This window comes from Scyliorhinus torazame, chromosome 21 (genome assembly GCF_047496885.1).
Source record: "Scyliorhinus torazame isolate Kashiwa2021f chromosome 21, sScyTor2.1, whole genome shotgun sequence".
NCBI lineage: Eukaryota > Metazoa > Chordata > Chondrichthyes > Carcharhiniformes > Scyliorhinidae > Scyliorhinus > Scyliorhinus torazame.
Window position 1 is genome coordinate 34,379 of NC_092727.1, and position 24,060 is coordinate 58,438.

General features: G+C 49.9%; 1 protein-coding gene across 1 annotated transcript in view; it reads left to right on the forward strand.

Annotated features, from left to right (window-relative positions):
- The first annotated feature begins 7,100 nt into the window (after nucleotides 1–7,100).
- grik4 (glutamate receptor, ionotropic, kainate 4) overlaps nucleotides 7,101–24,060 on the forward strand; it is a 229,470-nt gene continuing 212,510 nt past the window's right edge. The window contains exons 1-3 of the mRNA XM_072487735.1: nucleotides 7,101–7,418; nucleotides 13,340–13,466; nucleotides 16,876–17,040. Of these exons, the coding sequence (XP_072343836.1) occupies nucleotides 13,391–13,466; nucleotides 16,876–17,040 (241 nt within the window). The 5' untranslated portion in view covers nucleotides 7,101–7,418; nucleotides 13,340–13,390. The remainder of the gene's footprint in view (nucleotides 7,419–13,339; nucleotides 13,467–16,875; nucleotides 17,041–24,060) is intronic.

The window sequence follows — 24,060 nt, forward strand, 5'->3', positions numbered from 1 at the left end:
ACAACGTTGGCCGAGTCGCACGAGTATGTACCGCGTACCTGGTGGGTGGTGTTCTCACATGTCCGCCAGCTCTACAGCAGACGACGCAACCTGGAAACCAAGATAGAGGCCATATTCTCAACTTGCGCTCAGGATGCAGCAGACCAGCTGCGGAACACCGCCAAACAGATGAGACAACAATACTATGCCACCTATATGCACACCAAGAACAGAAAGCTTGAGAAACTTGGCATCACCACCGGCAGCAACCAAGCCACCCCCGGTGTCACAGTAGAAAACAATACAGGGAAATCTATTGTCAACTTGTCAGACTACACCCTTCAACCAGACGAAATCGAAGTCCTCAGCAGAGGGCTCAATTTCTGCACCACCACCAAAATGGACCCCATCAGTCTCGCGGCAGACACGAAGGGATTCATCAGGCGAATGAGGCTCCGGGAATTCTTCCACAGACCCCAAGAGGCCAACAGCGAACTCAAGCAGACTATCAATGAACCGGAACAGCAGACCGAGAGATCTGCGGTGCGGCAACCGAAGAGTAAAGAGTCGAATTGGACCTCTCCGGAAGGCCGCTGCCTTAGACTCGACATGTATGCTCAAGCCGTCAGGAGTCGCGTCAATGCCAGATTCATCAGTCGCATTCACAAGACAGCCCCGAACGTCACCCAAGCACAACGCAATGCCATCCGCGCTCTCAAGACCAACCGCAGCATCGTCATCAAACCAGCAGACAAAGGGGGGGCCACTGTCGTACTGAACAGAACGGACTACTGCAAAGAATTATACCGACAACTGAACAACCAAGAACACTACAGACAGTTACCCTCAGATCCGACCAAGGAACACATCCGCCAACTTAACAGACTGATCAAGACCTTGGATCCAGATCTTCAGAGCACCCTACGTGCTCTCATCCCACGTACTCCCCGCATTGGAGATCTCTACTGCCTCCCGAAAATACATAAGGCCAACACACCAGGCCGCCCTTTCGTTTCAGGCAATGGGACCCTGTGTGAGAACCTCTCTGGCTACATCGAGGGCATCTTGAAACCCATCGTACAAGGTACACCCAGCTTCTGTCGCGACACGACGGACTTCCTACAGAAACTCAGCACCCATGGACCAGTTGAACCAGGAACATTCCTCGTCACAATGGACGTCTCGGCACTCTACACCAGCATCCCCCATGACGACGGCATTGCTGCAACAGCCTCAGTACTCAACACCGACAACTGCCAATCTCCAGACGCAATTCTGCAACTCATCCGCTTCATTCTGGATCACAACGTCTTCACCTTCGACATCAAGTTCTTCATCCAGACGCACGGAACAGCCATGGGGACCAAATTCGCACTCCAATACGCCAACATCTTCATGCACAAGTTTGAACAGGACCTACTCACCGCACAGGACCTTCAACCGACATTATACACCAGATACATCGATGACATTTTTTTCCTTTGGACCCACGGCGAAGAATCACTGAAACGACTACACGATGACATTAATAAGTTCCATCCAACCATCAGACTCACCATGGACTACTCTCCAAAATCAGTTGCATTCTTGGACACACTCGTCTCCATCAAGGACGGTCACCTCAGCACTTCGCTTTACCGCAAACCCACGGATAACCTCATGATGCTCCACTTCTCCAGCTTCCACCCTAAACACATTAAAGAAGCCATCCCCTATGGACAAGCGCTCCGTATACACAGGATCTGCTCAGACGAGGAGGAGCGTAACAGACATCTAGAGACGTTGAAAGATGCCCTCGTACGAACGGGATATGGCACTCAACTCATCGAGCGACAGTTCCAACGCGCCACAGCGAAAAACCGCACCGACCTCCTCAGAAGACAAACATGGGACACAACCGACAGAATACCCTTCGTCGTCCAGTACTTCCCCGGAGCGGAGAAACTACGTCATCTTCTTCACAGCCTTCAACACGTCATTGATGACGATGAACATCTTGCCAAGGTCAACCCCACACCCCCACTACTTGCCTTCAAACAACCGCGCAACCTCAAACGAACCATTGTTTGCAGCAAACTACCCAGTCTTCAGAACAGTGACCACGACACCACACAACCCTGCCATGGCAATCTCTGCAAGACGTGCCAGATCATCGACATGGATACCACTATTACACGTGAGAACACCACCCACCAGGTACGCGGTACATACTCGTGCGACTCGGCCAACGTTGTCTACCTCATACGCTGCAGGAAAGGATGTCCCGAAGCGTGGTACATTGGCGAGACCATGCAGACGCTGCGACAACGAATGAACGGACATCGCACAACAATCACCAGGCAGGAATGTTCCCTTCCAGTCGGGGAACACTTCAGCAGTCAAGGGCATTCAGCCTCTGATCTCCGGGTAAGCGTTCTCCAAGGCGGCCTTCAGGACGCGCGACAACGCAGAATCGCCAAGCAGAAACTTATAGCCAAGTTCCGCACACATGAGTGCGGCCTCAACCGGGATCTGGGATTCATGTCGCATTACATTCATCCCCCACCATCTGGCCTGCAAAATCCTACCAACTGTCCTGGCTTGATACAATTCACACCTCTTTAACCTGGGGTTACCCCATCTCTGGATCTGTAAAGATTTTATCACCTGCTAATGGTCGTATTCCTAGCATTGTTTGGCATCTTTGAATTTGTCTATATATGTGTTTCCGGAACATACCTCTTCATTCACCTGAGGAAGGAGCAGCGCTCTGAAAGCTAGTGACATCGAAACAAACCTGTTGGACTTTAACCTGGTGTTGTAAGACTTCGTACTGTTATATATATATGTTATTGTAAATAAATGTTATTACTTTGTATCCTTAAAACTCGTGCTGGATTCTTCGTGGCCCTCACAAAAGAAATAAGAAGCACAAAGGAACTTGGGAGTCCTTGTTCGCGATTCTCTTAAGGTTAACATGCAGATTCAGTCGGCAGTTAGGAAGGCAAATGCAATGTTAGCATTCATGTCAAGAGGGCTAGAATACAAGACCAGGGAAGTACTTCTGAGGGTATATAAGGCTCTGGTCAGACCCCATTTGGTGTATTGTGAGCAGTTTTGGGCCCCGTATCCAAGGATGGATGTGCAGCCTTGGAAATGGTCCAGATGAAGTTCACAAGAATGATCCCTGGAATGAAGAACTTGTCGTATGAGGAACGGTTGAGGTCTCTGGGTCTACACTTGTTGGAATTTAGAAGGATGAGGGGGTATCTTATTGAAACTTACAGGATACTGCGAGGCCGGGATAGAGTGGACGTGGAGAGGATCTTTCCACTTGTAGGAAAAACTAGAAACAGAGGACACAATCTCAGACTAAAGGGACCATCCTTCAAAACAGAGATGAGGAGGAATTTCTTCAGCCAGAGGGTGGTGAATCTGTGGAACTCTTTGCCGCAGAAGGCTGTGGAGACCAAATCACTGAGTGTCTTTAAGACAGAGATAGATAGGTTCTTGATCATAAGGGGATCAGGGGTTATGGGGAGAAGGCAGGAGAATGGGGATGAGAAAAATATCAGCCATGATTGAATGGTGGAGTAGACTCGATGGGCCGAGTGGCCTAATTCTGCTCCTGTCTTATGGTCTTATAGACTGGGAGTGCAGTAGGTGGTGAGGGAACAACAAGAGGGAAAAACATACTTGAATTCATCCTCACCAATCTGCCTGCTGCAGATGCATCTGTCCATGACAGTATCGGTAGAAGTGACCACCGCACAGTTTTAGTGGAGACAAAGTCCCATCTTCACATTGAGAATACTCTCCATCAGGTTGTGTGGCACTACCACCGAGCAAAATGGGATAGACTTCGAACAGATCGAGCAAATCAAGACAGGGCATCCATGAGGCGCTGTGGGTCATCAACCGCAGAATTGTATTCAACCGCAATCTGTAACCTCATGGCCCGGCATATCCCCCACTCTACCATTACCACCCAGCCAGGGGATCAACCCTGGTTCAATGAAGAGTGCAGGAGAGTATGCCAGGAGCAACATCAGGCATCCCGAAAGATGCGGTGTCAACCTGGTGAAGCTAGAACACAGGACTACTTGTGAGCCAAACAGCATAAGCAGCAAGTAATGGACAGAGCCAAGCGATTCCACAACGACCGCATCAGATCTAAGCTTTGCAGTCCTATCACATCCAGCCGTGAATGGTGGTGGACAATTAAACAACTCACTGGAAGAGAAGGCTCCACAAATATCCCCATCCTCAATGATGGAGGAGCCCAGCACATCTGTGCAAAAGACAAGGCTGAGGCATTCGCCACAATCTTCAGCCAAAGTGCCGAGTGGATGATCCATCTCGGTCTCCTCCAGAAGTCCCCAGCATCACAGATGTCAGTCTGCAGCCAATGTGATTCACTCCACCTGATATCATATGCACACCTATATATGCATGCAGTTCTGGTCGCCGCATTATAGGAAAGATGTGGAAGCATTGGAAAGGGGGCAGAGGAGATTTACCAGGATGTTGCCTGGTATGGAGGGAAGATTATATGAGGAAAGGCTGAGGGACTTGAGGCTGTTTTCGTTAGAGAGAAGAAGGTTAAGAGGCGACTTAATAGAGGCATACAAGATGATCAGAGGATTAGATAGGGTGGACAGTGAGAGCCTTTTTCCTCAGATGGTGATGGCTAGCATGAGGGGACATAGCTTTAAATTGAGGGGAGATAGATAGAGGACAGATGTCAGAGGTAGGTTCTTTACTCAGAGAGTACTAAGGGCGTGGAATGCCCTGCTTGCAACAGTAGTGGACTCGCCAACATTAAGGGCATTTAAATGGTCATTGGATAAACATATGGATGATAAGGGAATAGTGTAGATGGGTTTTAGATTGGTTTCACAGGTTGGCGCATCATTGAGGGCCGAAGGGCCTGTACTGCGCTGTAGTGTTCTATTTGATATCAAGAAATGGCTGAAGACGCTGGATACTGCAAAGGGTATGGACCCTTACAATATTCGCTAATAGGACTGAAGGCTTGTGCTCCAGGACTTGCCGCACGCCTAGTCAAGCTGTCCTAGTACAGCTACCACATTAGCATCTACCTAGCAATGTGGAAAAATGCCCAGGTGCGTCCTGTACACAAGAAACAGGACAAATCCAACCCAGCCAATTCACTCCAAGTCACTCACCAGCCCGACTTGGAAATATATCGCCGTTCCTTCACTGTTGCTGGGGCAAAATCCTAGAAGTCCCTTCCTAACAGCACAGTGAGTGTACCTACACCTCAGGGACTGCAGTGGTTCAAGAAGGCAGCTCATCACCACCTTCTGAAGGGCAATCAGGGATGGGCAATAAATGCCGGCCTAACCAGTGACACCCACATCCCGTAAATTAATTTTTTTTAAATTACCGCCCTATCAGTCTACTCTCCATCATCAGCAAAGTGATGGAAGGAGTCATCAACAGTGCTATCAAGCGGCACGTACTCGGCAATAGCCTGTTTAGTTTGGGTTCCGCCAGGGTCACTCAGCTCCTGACCTCATTACAGCCTTGGTTCAAACATGGACAAAAGAGCTGAATGCCAGAGGTGAGGTGAGAGTGACTGCCCTTGACATCAAGGCAGCATTTGACCGAGTTTGGCATCAAGGAGCCCGAGCTAAACTGGAGCCAATGGGAATCAGGGGGAAAACTCTCCGCTGGTTGGAGTCATACCCGGCTCAAAGGAAGGTGGTTGTGGTGGTTGGAGGTCAATCATCTCAGCTCCAGGACATCACTGCAGGAGTTCCTCAGGGTAGTGTCCTAGGCCCCAACCATCTTCAGCTGCTTCATCAATCACCTCGCTTCCATCATAAGGTCAGAAGTGGGGATGTTTGAGGATGACAGCACAATGTTCAGCACCATTCACGATGCCTCAGATAATGAAGCAGTCTTTGATTTGATTTGATTTGATTTATTATTGTCACGTATTAGTATACAGTCAAAAGTATTGTTTCTTGCAATACTTGCGGTACAAACAATGCATACCGTACATAAGGAAGGAAGGAGAGACTGCAGAATATAATGTTACCGTTATAGCAAGGTGTCGAGAAAAGATCAACTTAATACGAGGTAGGTCCTTTCAAAAGTCTGATGGCAGCAGGGAAGAAGCTGTTCTTGAGCCGGTTGGTACGTGACCTCAAACTTTGGGATCTTTTTCCTGACGGAAGAAGGTGGAAGAGAGTATGTCCGGGGTGCGTGGGGTCCTTAATTATGATGGCTGCCTTTCTGAGGCAGTGGGAATTGTAGATAGAGCCAATGGATGGGAGGCTGGTTTGCGTGATGGACTGGGCTTTTGTAGTTTCCTGTGGCCTTGGGCAGAGCAGGCTCCATACCAAACTGTGATGCAACCAGGAAGAATGCTTTCTATGGTGCATCTGTAGATGTTGGTGAGGGACGTAGCTGACATGCCAAATTTCCTTGGTCTTCTGAGAAAGTAGAGTCGTTGGTGGGCTTTCTTAACTATAGTGTTGGCATGGGGGGGACCAGGACAGGCTGTTGGTGATCTGTACACCTAAAAACTTGAAGCTCTCGACCCTTTTTACTTCTGTGTCCATGTTGACCCATGCCCCTTCACTGTTGCTGGGTCAACATCCTGGAACTCCCTCCTTAACAGCACATGGATGTACCTACACCTCAAGGGCTGCAGCGGCTCAAGAAGGTAACTCACCACCGCCTTCTGAAGGGCAACTAAGGATGGGTAATAAATGCCGGCCTAACCAGCGACGCCCACATCCTGTAAACAAATTTTAAAATCTGCAGTAATTTGCTTTTATCTTCATGATTAGATCCTTCCAATGCCTTATTAGAATATCCTAAGAAACTCTTATTCACCGTCCACATCCCTGTGCATACTTGGACATTTTGCATCAACCCCGCAGACCGTTGTACATCCATCCTTTACTCATTGCACATCTTTCTCCACATTCCTTCGACCCTATACACAGATGCACATCTTCTTCAGAGCTCGCCTGTCCTCGATGCTCATGGACCCCATTTACCCTTTCTCAGTTTCATCAGGTCCCTGCAGACCCTCAGCCCCTCCCCCCCCCCCCCGTTGTGTGTTCACTCTGTGCTATTCGCAAGGATGTTCCTCACTGTCAGCCTGGCTCTGGGGGCAGTGTTTTCTGGGGTGGTTCGGCACGGTTTGTCAGATTGTAAACCGAGGTTCCAGCTTCACCTTTGTGCAGATTTTGTTCGTGGTTTTGGACGTCACGTTGCTGCAAACTGTCAGAGTGGTTTGGCGGATTGAATATTTTGTGTAAATTGCAGCCGCTTTTTGAATGTTGGTGTTTTGTTCGACTGATTTTCCTCGATTCGAAAGGCGCAAGAACTGAGACAAGTCCGTGGATTATTAACTCTCGCAATGAACCATTTGATCCAAGTTATTTTGCAAAGAGGATTGGTGTGCATTGAGACTATTGGTGAGTGAATGTGTCTCTGACTGCGGAATTCCGCCTGTCTTTTGTGTTAATTGGGAAGGAATCTGCTTGCGAGGCCCTTTGAGCATTTTCAATGGAAACGAGAATGTCCACAATTCATCATTTCCCAGCACTTTCTGTTCACAGTCATTCGTTTTTAACGGGGACTGGATTCGATTCTTGACATCAGTTTGATTTGGTTGGATGATAAATCGGAGCCAGTATTTCTCTGGCACTGTCCATGTCGAGTGTCCCGGGGTGAATTCAGCAAGCTGACAGCATTTGAATGAACCGCAGATATCGGCGTCATATCCAGTTTGCTAATCTATTTAAATTCAGTGGAAAATACAAGAGTGTTTACTGTCAACAAAATTAATGAATATCCGCAATATTTAACGATTAGCTTTGTTCCTACATTTTTAGAAAGTTATTTGTCGATAAATTCTAACATTGTTAAAATATACAAAATATGATTTTTAACAATTATTATACGCTAATGTGTACTTTACATATGTTTTAAGACAATAAAATCCATGTTCTAATGACTAAGGCCAGAATGAGCTAAAATCCCAAAGGGTTTTGTGGGATGTCAACAAAGAACTTCCTGTTGCCACCTCCTGCTCTGACTGAGAATCGTTGTGGTTCTGGCACCTGTCAGGGATTGACTGCCTTGTCTGCATCAGAACTGTACAGATACTGCCATCTTTAGAATATTTGAACCAACAATTTTGAATATGGCTCTTTCGTTACTATTGAGAAGAATTGTTAGTTTAGTTCATTTTAGTTTAGTGCTAATGATTAAATGAAAACATTTGCAAATGGTATTGTAAATAAATGCCATAATTTACAACCCTTACTCTTACAGAATTATAAATAACAACAGAAAATGTAATTTTTCTAATCAAACATATGCAATGCAAAGACAACTTAGTTCAAACAGGTGTAAGGTTATCTTTATTAATCTCCATTGGATTAAGCAGGCTGGTATGATTACTATTTCAGTGAGAATTGTGTAAAGTTGTTTCATGTTGTTTGGCTGAGTTTACATTTGATTGCTGTTTGTAGACTGGTTCCATCACTGGATTCCATTCACTCTTCAACTCAGTTGCAATTTTGGCAAGTCTTACATTTTCAATGTGATAATATATTATTTAATGTTTTTACCCTTCACTTTTAATCTGAGTGAGCAGAAAGATTTTGATAAAATTTGTGTTCTAAATATTTGAAAGTAAGGGTGCCACAGTGGCAGGGCGATCAGCACCGTGGGCAACGTCGTCCGGACCGGCCAGCAGTGCCATAAAAAACTGCCCACCTGACTCAGGGTGGCCAGGGTGAGTAGGCAGCACTGTGCCCTTGGCACTAACCCCTGTAACCCGACAACCCCCCCACCCAGAGGGTGGCCGAACCCCTGCCCTGCACCATGACCGGGTGCCTGACCACTGAGGCCACCAGTTACCCACCCCCTGGGCTGCATGTGTTCTACTATCGACTAACCCCCCCCCCCCCCCCCAGGAGAAGGCCACGCACAACTGCCAGAAGCGAAGAAGACAGGAGGTGATCACCGGACCTGCTGCCCCTCGCCATGCCCACGCAGAGGGCCCTGGACATGGCCAGTGGCCTGTAGGAAAGGGAGGTCGCCAAGGTGGAGATCGGCCGCATGGCGAGGAAGTGAGACTCTGCTGAGTTGCGGTTCCCCGTCACATGTGTGTTAACTCCCCTCACCACCACCCTCACTCTACACCAACCCCACCCACATGCTCAACCCCACTCTCTCGCCCTTCCCTCCCCTCCTACCATGCGTCCTGACATGTGTGTCACAAGACCTACTGGTGATGGGTTGGGTCTATCTGCCGTTCCCTGTCTCCCGTTCCCAGCCAGTGCCACAGCAGGAGCCCCCCCATGAGCTGAGCAGCCCGAACACCAGCCCCCACCCGAGACTCAGGAGACCCTGGAGCTCGGGTCGGAGGATGACACGGATTTCCCGCCACTACTGTCTCCAACACCCTCACCATCCCAGAGGCACTCACTTTAGTCGGGCACTTGAGTGAAGAGGCTCCTGGGACACTATCTGGTGTACACCACACAGTTGCATCCGATACAGCAGATGGAGGTAGGAACCCCCGAGAGGGCAGATGGTCGGAGGGTAGGCCGACCCCATGAACTAGCTGCCGTCCAGACAGGTTTCAGGCTTCTGGATCGGACAGTCCCATCATTCATAGAGATGCAGTCACAGAGCCAGGGACGACATGAGGGGTTGTCAGCGAGCATCCAGCACCTGCAGGTGCAGTTGGAGGAGTCCAACCGTGGGCAGGAGCAGGAGGTGGTGCCGACCATGCGCTCCACCCAGGTCAACACCGCACGGGTGGCATCCGTGGTGGAGGCATTGGGGCGATGGTTTTGGCTCTGGATCAGCATGTCCAAGGCCTGGGTTATCTGTGCAGGCGGTGGCCGAGGCCCAGGACAGAGCTGCCCTCTCACAGGCAGCCATGTGCCAGAGCCACCTGGACATTGCAGCGACGCTCCTCAGCGTGGCCCAGTCACAGCAGGCCAGGGCTGGGAACGTCGGTGGCATTGCCCAGGCGCTGGCCGACATGGCACAGATACAGAGGGAGGTGGCCCAATCCCAGAGGGAGATGGCGCAGTCACTTGCTGATGTGACATAAACCCAGAATGTGGTGGTACAGTCAATGGGTGAAGTGGCACAGTCCCAGGTAGAGATGGTCCACTCCCTGTGCTCCATGGCCGTGAGCGAGCGGACCCTGGCCAAGATCAGAGTGGGCCACCAGGACTGGCAGCGCCAGGTGGTGGGGAAGCCTCAGGGGATAGCTCCGCTTGCACTCTCTTCCCATGGAGTAGCCCCGGGGCCATTGGGCACCCCGAGGGAGGAGAAGGTGATGGGGTCCATGCCGGTGACTCTTGCAGGGGAGGTGCCAGAACGCTGTAACACTTTAGACTCCCCCCCCCTCCCCCAGTTCCTGGTGCATCTGGTAGACAGTGGGCAGAACAGGGTGGCACCATGCCACCCGGGACACACGAATAGCAGCTGGGCCCATCTAGTCCCCTTTGCTCCAGAAGACATCCGCCAACGGAGACCCAGGTCGCAGGGCAGGAATCACAATCCACAGGGGAACCACCTGGACGTAGCGTTAGGGCCGATAAGGCCAGAAAGTTCGACACTAGTTAAGTTGGTACAACTGCAGGGCACAGTTTAGTTATGAGGGCTCGGCCCAAGGAGGTCGCCAGTGGGGTGCGCAGCAAGATGGCTACATTGCAGACCACGGTGCCCCAGTCCCATGGGGGGGGGGGGTCACCCCGACCGCTCGGCTTGTCCTCCCGTCACCCCCCTCCTTGGCCCAGGCAAGGGCCCCCCCCCCCCACCCACACCCACCCCACCCAGATAGGCCAATGTGCAGCCTGCCAGCCCACAGTTATTCCTCTCTGTGTCCTATCTCATCTCTCTCCCTCAGCAGCCATGATGCCAGTTTCACAACTTTTAAAAGCATGAGTGAATTGCAGCATCAGAAACTCGGCCCATCGGAGGGGGAGAATCGCGGAGGCCCCAGATAACACCAGGTTGGGCCCGCTAATGGTATGCAAACGGTGTTTAGTGTACGTGCGTTCCGGACTGCATTGACACCGCTGTCGAGGTGAAGGAGAATTGCGATTTGGCATCAAATGGCACCCGCCGCGATTTTGCTGTCGTAACCTATTCGCCCAATCGCATTTCACGATTTCAGCAGCAGCCAATGGAGAATCCTTCCTAGGCGTAAAACAGCCACATATTCATAGCCCTTCAGGGGGTTAGCTCTGACCCATCTGGAAGCTCGCAGCTTTTGCTGCAAATACGGACTTCCGCAAGTCCGGGTCAGAGGCCGCGTATGCACTCGGCGGCGGACTCCAGTGGCCGCGCTGTGCTCCATGGCAGACTGAGGTCACGGAGCTGGACCTCCCAAATAATGCCCCCAATTGGCCACATGCCCGATCCTGACCGCCCGCCCAAAAATGCCGTGGGCCCTTATGAGGCCCCCCTGCCCTCCGATTGGCCTGACCCCGGCTGTGACGGCTGCGGACTGAGTCCGCAGCCGCCACGTGAGTATCCCAAATGGCAGGACCATGAGTGGTCCACGCCGTCGGGACTTCGGCTGGTATGGGGCAGAGAATGACGGAGCGGGCCTCCAGCAATGGCTGCAGGCGATATGCGGCGCGTCCAAGTACGCCGCTTTTCGAGGCCGGAAATTCGGGGTACTGGTGCCGGTTCCGATTCCGTGCGGGGAAGTGGATTCTCCGCCCGACGCCGGACGTGATTTCGGTCTCGGGGTGCAGAGAATTCAGCCCTTCTTGGTATCACGATCCCTTTCTGATTCATCGTCAGAACTTATACTGCGTTTCCTGACTTTCCTATTGTTGTACAATCATGACTTCTTCCCTCACTGCCTATCACCTTTCCAAGGTCTTTCCATTCTTTCTTTCCCCACCGCGCCACATTTTTGTTTCACCCCCCCTGGCGGGATACCCCGTTATGCCGGCCAAACGGAGCCTCACGCCCCAGGTATCCCTCTCTAAACTGTGGGCTGGATTCTCCGCACCCTGGATCTAACCTGGTCCAGCCTGTCGGGAAACTAGCGTGACGGCTATGGACTCAGTCCGCGGCCGTCCTGGTCGGGGGCGGGCCGATAGGAGGGCAGGGGGGGCCTTTTACACGTCCGGGCAATGTTTGTGCGGGCGGTCAGGGTTGGGTGCAGGCGGCCGATCGGGGCTTCTGTTTTTAATGGCGAGCTCCGTAGTCTGAGACCGCCATAGAGCATGGCGCGGCCGCTGGAGGCCACCGCCGTGCGCATGCGCGGCCTCTGACCCGGAAGAGAGGGGGCCCGTATCTGCAGCAAAACCTGCTGGTTTTACGCCAGGTGCCTGCTAGCCTCCTGCAGGCCTGGGAATATGTGGCCCTTTCACACCAGTTTTTCTTACGATGCTGTGGGGACATAATCCCCAAAAGAGAAAATCCAGCCCTGTATTCCTGATGGTCTTATGCAGTGTCGTACAGCTCACCGAACCTTCTCGGAAACCTCCAGTGGAATTCTCCATCGGCAGCGCATCCATGCCCCGCAGGTTTCCCGACAGCATGAGGTAGCCACAATGAGAATCCCGCTGTCGGCGTAGGCGCTGGGAAACGCGGCTGGTGGACTGGAATCCCACCCCTCTGCTTAATGCCTTTCTGCTTGCATGACTGCTGTTCACAGTGTTGCCCATACAGACAATCGTACCGTGCACCCGGAGCAGAAAACCCCTGCACTCCCCAACCCGAATCCGAGTAAATGAAAGGGAGACTGCCCATGAGTGCAACAGCACAGTGCTGTCCATAAAGGCATGCTCAGCATGGTACTGGTGGGCACAAAGGCATGCTCAGCATGGTACTGGTGGGCACAAACCAATCTGCCTCAGCAAGAGTGGTGTTCAATTCCACAGGAGTGAGGTAACACGGCGCTATCGCAGGTAAGTTATTTATGTTGCACTCACTTCAAAGTCTCTACGGAACTCAGGTTGCCTTGTGCACACTGTTCACTTTCAAACGGTGTTCGGGCCTAAGTAATTTCCTGTTGGTAGGATTTACATCGCAACGTCTCCCGAGATCACGTTTGACCTCGCGAGGCGTTGCGAGCCGGGTAGATCCTGGGAGTGGGGCTTCCCAGCTGCGCCGCGTGTGAGCTGCTTTTCTGACGCAGCGTGGCCATTGGATCCTGCCCAATGTTCCAAACGTTAAATGGATGAACTGACATTCATTCTCTTGCTTTATTGAGGTAGTCAAGTAACTGAAACCATGTTCTCCTGGAGCCATGTCCCAGTACAAGTCTTCATCTTCAGGATAAGGTAATAAGCAAAGAAAACTGGAAAAAGGTTTTTCAAGCTTAATTTCTTCCCTGTACTAGGTGGTTGCAGTCGGCAGAACAAGTAACAATCTCAATGAAGGAGTACGGAAAATGCTGCACTTCTTAATGTTGCTGGTGTTGTTGTCTTCAAGGAAAAGTTCCGCATTCCCACATTCACTCCGGCTGGGTATGTTTAGTTTATATCCTAAAACTAGTTCTTGATTCAAAGATTTATGAACAGGAAATATTTTTGGAAGATTTTTAGTGGAAGGTACTTCAATTGTTACATAATTTATCGGTTTAATATAATTAGTGTTGAATTTAATTGCAGCTCAAAGGTATTCCATGACCAAAGCCCCAACCTTGACTCTGAGCACTGGGAGGAGGAAAGCTGGTCAGGTGGCTGCTCCAGGTAGCTGCTCCAACAACCACTCTTGAGCTATTTAAATTTGTCTGCATTATTTAAACCGAGCTAGCTGACTTCCCACCAAGGACAGAAAAGCTGCAAAATACTTCAATTCTGCCAGCATTTTGTAAATGGTGGGCTTGGTTGTCCTGAACATGTTGCTTTTGGGAAGGGGAGAACTAAACTCCTCCTGTAGAGAAACACCCCTCCACCCTCTGCCCCTTCATTTGTTTTCTTTGTTACCTTCATCTCCTCGTCCTCTTATCTTCGAGCTCTCTTTATCTCCATCATACCTCAGTTCTATATCTTACTTCACCACCCAGCTGACCCCTTTCCCAACACTTTTATGGAAATTGTGATGTGTATGATTTGACAGGAAAGCCACCACAAATTGAAGTGTAAGGAATCAGAGTTTCCTCGTGCAGTTACAATCTACAATTTTGAGCCACAAACCTGGCAGTATAATCTGGGGGTGGAATCACTGTAATTTGTAAAATTCTAGGTACATTTGATGACAATGGATTACATTCAGCATCCGGCTGAATGACAGCACTGACCAAATTTCTGTTGGTAGAACAAATTTATTGTGCTAAATATTTGTGAAAACAAATACGCATAATATCCATTATCAACATTTGTCTCAAATCTGATAGATATTTGATAGATAAATAATAAACGGGAACAGTGGAATAAGTCATGCTCTGTGATGAGTTAAATAAACTGTATGAAAATGTAGACTGCATTGGGATACCTTTGAACTTGTAAAATATTTAAAATGATACTTGAAACTTGTACATCTGATGTGCTAAGTGTAATATTACTAAGATGTAAATTTTAACTTTACTAAAGCAATGACAGTAACTGTCATCCTCATGTCTAGCCACTGATATTGGGTCTACTGAGCTATCAAGGAAAGATACACTCTGATAACTTCCTGGTTCCCCAGGGTAGCTTTACGGGGTTTCCCAAAGATATCCTGGGGAATCCCTGACCCTAACCTGTTGATTTCCCCAAAGTGCTAACTCCCTCTGGACAATTCCCAGCTTGGCTGGGAACCATCTGACAGAAGTGATTTAAATCGCTAACTTCTGATGGTTCTGTCAGTTTTACCCCGATAGTTACTCTGAAAGAGTTAGAGAAAGAAAATCACTTCTAACTCCACAGTAAATCTTTATAAACCCAGACCCAGCCTTGCATGGGACACCCCCAACAAACATGAGTCTTCAGGAGACCCGTCACACACCCTGACCACACCAAATGCCTGACCCCTCCCCCCATAGCCCAACCCTAACCCCTCCCCCCCAAACCTGACCATACACCCCATCCAGTGTGACCCCTCCTCCCAGACTGACCCTCTCCCTTCCCGTCCGACCCTACCCCCTCTCCCGGACTGACCACTTCCTTCTGTCTGACAGCTACTGCTGTTAAAGGGGGAGTTTCTTTCTTCTCTCTGCCTCAGTTACTCTACGCATGCTCACCCAGCCTGAGTGAGGAAGGTTGGACGAGACAGGGACTTTGGAATGCCAGAAAAGATAAGTCCATTGTGAGTGGCAATCCACCAGAGACTCTGGGGAGGTTATGGGCCTGTATGGATTGACCAAAGATCCCACTGGAGCGTGGATTAGAAACCAATTCTATTATAATGGTGTGAAATATAAAGGACAAAGCATTAACAGACAAAATTGTGTCAAAATTGGTAATGCACGTGAGCAGTTTGTTGATTGCCTCATTTCCTAGGACTGCACCCTGGAGCAGGAGAGATTTGTGCTCCTATAACCCTGATAACTACGCAAGCAGGAGTATAACAGCAGACAGCTCAGCATTTGGCAACTGGAATAGGGTCCTAACCTCCTCACTGTTTAATTCAGTATTTGGAATAGATGAAGATAGAACATAGAACATAGAAAATACAGCACAGCACATGAAGATAGAAACACGAAAAGACTATTCAGACATTCAAGCCTGTTCCACTTTACAATTAGCTTATGGCTGATAAATAACTAAACTCCATTTACTCACCTTAGTTTCATGACCCTCAGTACTGAAAACTCACATTGATTCCCAGAATCCATAACCAATTGGGAGGCGAGTTAAAATTTTGATAATCCTTTGTGAATTGTATATTAATGTTATTGGATTTAATGCAGTCAGTGGCATTAACTGGGAATTGATTTGAAACCCCAAAAATAGACACAAAAAAATTGGAATTATTGATTGAGGAGGTATACACTTGTAATACTAATAATAATAATCTTTATTAGTGTCACAAGAAGGCTTACATTAACACTGCAGTGAAGTTACTGTGAAAAGCCCCTAGTTGTAACACTCTGGCGACTGTTCGGGTACACTGGGGGAGAATTCAGAATGTCCAATTCACCTAACAAGCACGTCTTTCGGGACTTTTAATACTGGGCGGCATGGTAGCACAGTGGTTAGCATTGTCACAGCGCCAGGGTCCCAGGTTTGATTCCCGGCTTGGGTCACTGCCTGTGTGGAGTCTGCAAGTTCTCCCTGTGTCTGCATGGGTTTCCTCCGGGTGCTCCGGTTTCCTCCCACAAGTCCCGAAAGACGTGCTGTTAGGTGAATCGGACATTTTGAATTCCCCCTCAGTGTAAGAAACAAAAGAAACAACAAAATGTACAGCACAGGAACAGGCCCTTCGGCCCTCCAAGCCCGTGCCGACCATGCTGCCCGACTAAACTTCAATGCCTCGTCCATCTACTCTAAACCTTGTACCCGAACAGGCGCCAGAATGTAGCAACTGGGGGATTTTCACAGTAACTTCAATGCAGTGGTGTTATTATACTGTGTAACTCTGTAAATAAATATGAGAGTGTCTATAAGATTGGCTGCTGTTCTTTCTTTAACAATTAACATTCTGGAATAGGACAGCCTTGTGTGAAAATTTGCTTCCTTATTAGTGACCTCGTTTTGTTTCAATGGGGCTACTGGAGCAAGACCGCCTGTTCCTTCTCTGACCCTCACCACCCCACCTACACCCCCACTTTGCATATTTAATTCAGAATTTTATTGAATGTTATAGTACAAAACCACTGAACTGAGAAAATACGGGGTCTCTCAAAGTGTGTGTAATCTGACAGAATGATTGGCAAGTTAACCTTCAGCTTCTTTCCATTGTTTGTAACAGAAGGTGATCATTGACGTCAGCTACTGAATTTGTATTTTCCAGCGGCAATTCTAGACGATCCAATGGAGTGCAGTAGAGGTGAAAGACTTGCCATTAGTCTTGCGAAAAACCATATCAACCAGATGGTGGAACAATCGGAAAAGGCAAGGCTAGACATTGACCTGTTTGAGCTTCTACGGGACAGTGAATATGAAACAGCAGAAACTAGTAGGTACCCAGGCTCACTTCAGCAAAACAAAAGGTGTCAAGTGGATTTTGTCATATGTTGGGTGTGACTGCTTAAGAAACAGTTGCAGAGACAAAGGCTGTGATTTAGCAGCTGCATTACCACGGCCACAATTCCTGGAATGGCTGCTAAATCTTGCAAGTTGCCGAAAACGCGATTCTCGACAGTGAGATTTTGGTTTGCTATCTTCCCAGCTCCTCTCCGATGGCACGATCAGGTTTCCACGCAGGAAGAGCGCAGGCCTGATTCGCATGCATTACCACCTCATTAGCGGGCATCATGACTCATCATCGACCCTTGTATCTTCCCACCGAGTCAGCCTGATTCCATGCCAGCCAACCAGAAGAGGATAGCTGTTGAGGTCCGTGATTGATATCTAAGGTTCTGTGAGTCTGTTTGCAGGGGTCTGTGAGCATCAGGGGGGATTGTGGGGGGAGGGGGGGGGGGGGGAGGGGAGGTCTGTGAGGGCAGCGGGGTGCTCTGCTCTGCCATGCAGCCTGGTCAGCCGTGCTGGTGGATTCCCACATGACAATGCTTGGTCCAATGACAATGGTTTCATGGGGTGCAATTCAATGAAAAAGTTTCTCAGTGTGGTAGCGAGCGCAAACTGGCGCGAGCTTCCTGCCTCTCGGCCTGGCGAGGCCGTCACCGCTATCCACTAATTGATCCACTTAACAAGGTCCCACAGGCTTCACACTGCAAATCAAGGCTCACCAGCGGATTGGCCGGAACCACGCTCGCAGCCTCCCACTAACAAGGTAGACCAGCACATGAACCCCTCCTGCACAGCCAATCCCACTCAGCTCGCAGCCATGGTGCTGAGATGACTGGCCCCACAAATTGGGGATGCAGACCTGGGGAGGCGATCGAGGCCAGGAGGGATGTCCTGTTCCCCTGTGTAGAGGGTTCCATCTCTGCTACTCCACTACTGGGCCGATATCTGGGGTTTGAGTATCTGTGTGTGTCTCTCTCCAGCTGGCACTGAAACTTCAGAGGCCAGGGGATGCCGCACTGGGACACCTCCACGGGAGAGAGCACTGAATCAAGCCTGCCGTTTATCCCTAACCGGAAGCCTGAGGCTTATATCACACAGATATCCAGACCCCCACCAATGCCCAGGTGATTCTCTCTCTTGCCGGTGGTACAACACCCACCCGGTTCCTACTTCGCTGGAGTAGCTTTCCTAAGAGAGAGAATAGGACACTGCTGTTTATTACCTAACCAGCAGCCTGTCCTGAGTGAACGGGTTCGAATCGTTCAAGATGACCCTAGATTCTCGACCCCGGAATTAAGGTGAGGAATATCTTAACAATGACTTGGTCAGAGATCGCTGGTGAGAGATTGAAGAATTTAAACGACTCCAATTATCAGCAAATCAAGGTTTATTGCAAAACCCAGGTCAAAATCATCAAACAGAAGAAATTATAATAAAATCTTAAACTCTAACACAAACTAAGTCTATTCAGAAAGTACTATAACGGACACAACGTAAAATCTTATTGTTACACAATTTTAGCAAGGGCACAAAACACAAATCAAGCCCCCTTCCCCAAAGCCTCAACCACTATCAAGGTCAAGGGAGTTTCGCAAGCTGCTGCAGGGTACTTACAGTCACAGGCTGCAGGAGGTCAAGTCAAAGGTGGAGAGGTCAAGCCAAGAGACCCTCAATCGAAACACAGCCCCTTTTATATCCGTTTTACCTGGCTTTTTCCTGTGTTCGGCCAGCCCCTTTTGCATTGAATCCATAAGGTTCAAAGTTCCCGCTGGTCCTGCCCCCTTTGAGCCGGTCAGACCTGTCAAGATGGGAGTACCTCCCCTAGGTCCGCCTCCAGTCTGCTTTTTGAGATAACGAGGTTGAGCTCCCTTGTGAAGATTTTCAAAGTCTTCCATCTGCTCCGGAGATCGATGCTATGTTGATGGGGTGTTGATTGGATTCTGCTCTGGTGGAGGCAAAGTCATTTACATCTGCATGGGGCTATGACCATCCCATTGTCCTGCTTGCAGGCAGGCCCCTTTGTATTACCATGCCCCTTTGTCTCTGTGTTTAATCTTATCTCGTTGTCTGGCTCCTTCTTCCTTGTAGCTCCTGGGGAGGGGTTTGTAAATACCTATGCCCCTACTCAGCTCAGCGGACCAAGCCTGCTGGGAAATCTGGTTACGTTCCTTTGGCTGAAAAGTGTCCAGTTTACAGTCTCTGGGTTTTATTCTTGGGCAGTCCAAAAAGGGCATAATTGCCCGAAAACCTTACACCTGACAGTCCTGGAAGGCAAGCCACAGGGTAGCCATGCCACCTGGGAGAGGTGGCAGTGGCCATCACCTTGGACAACATCACCAGGAGGACCGGCACTCGGTGCCGCAAGAAGGTGAATGACGTCCACTGAGCCGCAAGGGTGAGTTGGCAGAGCCTCTCCCCCCAACAAGACTGCACCTGGCACCACACCCGCCCAGCACCCTGCCATGTCGCCCACACTGCTCCCTCCCCAACCCCCATCCCTGAAACCTTCCCCCCGGGGTGGACCATGCGTGCAGCTAACGATGCCGCCTGTGTCCCCGCACAAGAAGTTGCCCCACAACTGGGAGAGGGCCCAGATGGGCGTGGGATGCCAGACATCAGAATCCTCATCACCTTTGAGGAACGGGTCTGGAAGTTATGGGGTGGCCAAGGACAGAGCGGTCGCAAATGCTGAGGTCAGCGCACGACGCAGAGTGAGAATCCACCGAGCCCCACCCAGATGGACTGTCAGACGTGCGTTTTTAATGCCATTTGGAATGACCCATCCCTCCCACTGACCACAAATCCTTCTAACCTAACCCCCCCCCATTCCCCCAGCCTCCCAGGAAAACACCTTGGAGAAGAGCTCCAAGGATGCCACCATAGATGCGTCACAGCTGTCATCCCCACCCTCCACCAGCGCAGAAACACACATCCCGGTGTGCAACGGTAGTGGTGAAGCTTTTGGGGCACAATCTGCTGAGCACCAAACAGTCACTGATTCAGGTCAGGTGGAGGAAGGCGCCGGCAATGCATGGCACCGAGGCCAACGCTGGTACGGTGGCGACCGCAGTGGAGAGCCTGGTGCACGACATTAGCACCATGAGTGAAGGCGTCCGAGGTGTCACGCAGCCGGTGACGGCCATGGCTGAGGGTCTCGGCAGAATGTCTGATTCACTGAGGGACATGACCTAGTACCACGCAGACCTTGATGGGGTTTTGTGGAACATGTCTCAGACTCAGGTGGGCATTGCTGAGATGCTGCACAGCGTGGCCCAATCACTGAGAAGCGTCGCCGAGGGTGTTGACAATGTAGTGCAGACCATGGGGAGCCACCAGGGCTGGCAGAGCCAAATGATGCAGGGGCAGCCGTGGCTCAGACCAGCTCCCTTCCACCCCAGCTGAACCCCAGGGCCCTATGGGCACCGACCGGGAGGAGGGGACAGTTGGTGCCAACCTGGACCAACCTATGGAATGGCGGCATTGTCCGCCAACTCCCCCGAGTCTCGCAGTCACCATCCAGAGCAGGGTGGCATGACAGTGCATGTGCCGCCGTTAAGTGCGCCGGAGTCCTCTGGCCCCAGAGGACGCACACCAGGGGCATTGAGGGCCATGGGACCTGGTAAGCAGCTGGCTGCCTTCACCTCTGTCACAAGTAGGCTTACATTAACACTGCAATGAAGTTACTGTGAAAATCCTCCAGTCGCCACATTCCGGCGCCTGTTCAGGTACACAGAGGGAGAATTCAAAATGTCCAATTCACCTAACAGCACATCTTTCAGTACTTGTGGGAGGAAACCGGAGCACCCGGAGGAAACCCATGCACACACGGGAGAGCGTGCAGACTCCGCACAGACAGTGACCAAGCCGGGAATCAAACCTGGGATCCTGGCACTGTGAAGCCATAGTGCTAACCACTGTGCTACCGTGCCTGTCTCACAGGCCCTGGGGAGTTTGGCCCCAGTCAAGCCCACACTTAGGGTGGGATTCTGTAGCTGTGTTTGCCCAGCGACAGGAGAATCCAGCCCAAAGAATTATTTTCATCACTGGGAAGCTGAACCCACTGCCAGACCGGCTCATCCGAAGTAGGGACACCATTTCGAAGGGGTGTCCCAATCTTTAAGTGTGCTTGTGGGTCTCCCACCACCCCCCACCCATGGGGTATGTCGCCCCTCACACACATGGGCATTGCCCCCCCACCAAGCAATGGCACCCCCTATGGGCTCGCTAAGTGCTCCCCTTTTCAGACCTTCTCACGCCCCCTTTTGGGCCCTCCTTCCAGGACCCCCAAGTTTCATCCCCGCAACCTTTCAGAGGCCCCTTCAGACCCACCCTGCACCCCCCCAACCTTCATACCTGCCCCTCCACCCACCTTTCATGGGCACAGGCCCCCTCAGGCCCTGACCCTTGGCATTGCCACCGTGCGAGTGCTCCTACTGGCTTTTTGGTGCCACCAGGGCACTTTGGCAGTGCCAGCCTGGCAGTGCTAAGGTGCTCACTTTCCAGGGGGAGGGCCAGGGGGCCACCCTGCCCAATCCCTGACCACCCAAGGGCCTTCAATGGCATGGGAGACCCTCCTGGTGATGCCTGGTCTAAGTTTGCATGGATGACTACTAACTGGTGCCCCCGTGACCGCTCGCTGCAGACCCGGTTAGATGACGGGAGGCCATTTGTTAAGGGGTCCTTCCCATTAATGGGATGGAGATTGGCCTTAACTGGGGATCCGGATCTTGCCAAGGGGAGCAGGCTGGTTAGATCGGAAACCGATTGGGCATCTGCCGCAGTTCCCAATTTTTCTCTCCAGCGATCTAACGGGATTCACGCCGGGCATAAGCCAGATGTTAAATTGCGCCCATAATCTTTTGAGGGATCTAGATATAGGAATATGAGAATATAAAACATAATATTAATATTAATAGAATATAATATATAATATAGAATAGAATATAGAATAGAATATATAATACAATATATAATATAGCATATAATATGGAATAGAATATAGAATATAATATAGAATATAGAATACAATATAGAATAGAATATAGAATATAAGAATATAGGTACTCAGTTTCAGGAGGAGACCTTCGAGCCCTTGAGTCAGTTGTGCTATTTAACCAGATCATGGTTGACCTTCTAGCTCAACACCATCTGGCTGTACTATCCCTTATTGCCTAATGTTATTGATATCTAGAAATAAATCGACCTCTGCTTTGAACATATTCAATGACTGAGTCTCCACAGCCTCTGGAGTAAAGAATTCCAAAGATATCCCACCCTCTGACTGAAGAGATTCCTTCTCATCTTTTTTAAAAATAAATTTAGAGTACCCAATTGATTTTTTCCAATTAAGGGGCAATTTAGTGTGGCCAATCCACCTACCCTGCACATCTTTGGGTTGTGGGGGCAAAACCCACGCAAACACGGGGAGAATGTGCAAACTCCACACAGACAGTGACCCGGGGCTGGGATCGAACCTGGGACCTCAGCGCCGTGAGGCAGCTGTGAATTCCTCCTCATCTTGATCCTAAATGGTCTACCTGTTTCTGTGTCATCTGTTTCATGCCCCCCCCCCCCCCAGGGAGACATTCTTCTGCATCTAACCTGTCAATCCCTTTTTTTATAATTACTCTTCAGTGAGATCATCGCTCATTCTTCTAAACTCCAGCCAATAAATGCTCAGCCTCCTCAGTCTTTTGTCATATGACAGTCCTGCCATTCATAGAAACATAGACAATAGAAGCAGGAGGAGGCCATTCGGCCCTTTGAGCCTGCTCCGCCATTCATTATGATCATGGCTGATCATCAAGTTCAATACCCTGATCCCGCCTTTCCCCATATCCCTTGATCCCTTTAGCTGTATCTAATTCCTTGAAATTACACAATCGGGATAAATCTCAGAAACCTTTATTGACTCCCTCTATGGTCAATATATCTTTCTTAGAGACCGAAACTGCATTCAGTACTCCAGGTGCAGTCACATTGAGGCGGTATTCAACCAGAGCAAGACTTCCTTATTTCTGTACTCCAATCCCCTGCCAATAAAGACTAAGTAAGAAGTCTTACAACACCAGGTTAAAGTCCAACAGGTTTGTTTCGATGTCACTAGCTTTCGGAGCGCTGCTCCTCCTCAGGTGAATGAAGAGGTCTGTTCCAGAAACACATATATAGACAAATTCAAAGATGCCAGACAATGCTTGGAATGCGGGCATGAGCAGGTGATTAAATCTTTACAGATCCAGAGATGGGGTAACCCCAGGTTAAAGAGGTGTGAATTGTGTCAAGCCAGGACAGTTGGTAGGATTTCGCAGGCCAGATGGTGGGGGATGAATGTAATGCGATATGAATCCCAGGTCCCGGTTGAGGCCGCACTCATGTGTGCGGAACTTGGCTATAAGCTTCTGCTCGGCGATTCTGCATTGTCGCGCGTCCTGAAGGCCGCCTTGGAGAACGCTTACCCGGAGATCAGAGGCTGAATGCCCTTGACTGCTGAAGTGTTCCCCGACTGGAAGGGAACATTCCTGCCTGGTGATTATCGTGCGATGTCCGTTCATTCATTGTCGCAGCGTCTGCATGGTCTCGCCAATGTACCATGCTTCGGGACATCCTAGGGAGTCTCGTTCGCAACCACAGAATCTCTTATCCATTCTCCTAACCATTGGATCTTCGATCATTGTCGCTTTTCTATTCTCCCCACTTCCGTTCTGAGCCACAGAGCCAGGCTCATTGCCAGAGACCTGGCCGCTAGGTCCTTCCCCCAGTAGGTCATTCCTCCCAACAGCATCCTAAACGGTATACTTGTTTTGAAGGGGAACGGCCATGATGGATCCCTGCACTGTCTGCCTGTTCCCTTCCTTCCCCTGACTGTAACCCAGCTACTTTCCTTGTAAGACTTCTTACTGTGCTCACCCCAGTCCAACGCCGGCATCTCCACAATAAAGACTAACATATTGTTGTGAGCAAAGGTAAGGGCTCCATGCATAGCCCGTCAGCTAGTTAACAACAGGTT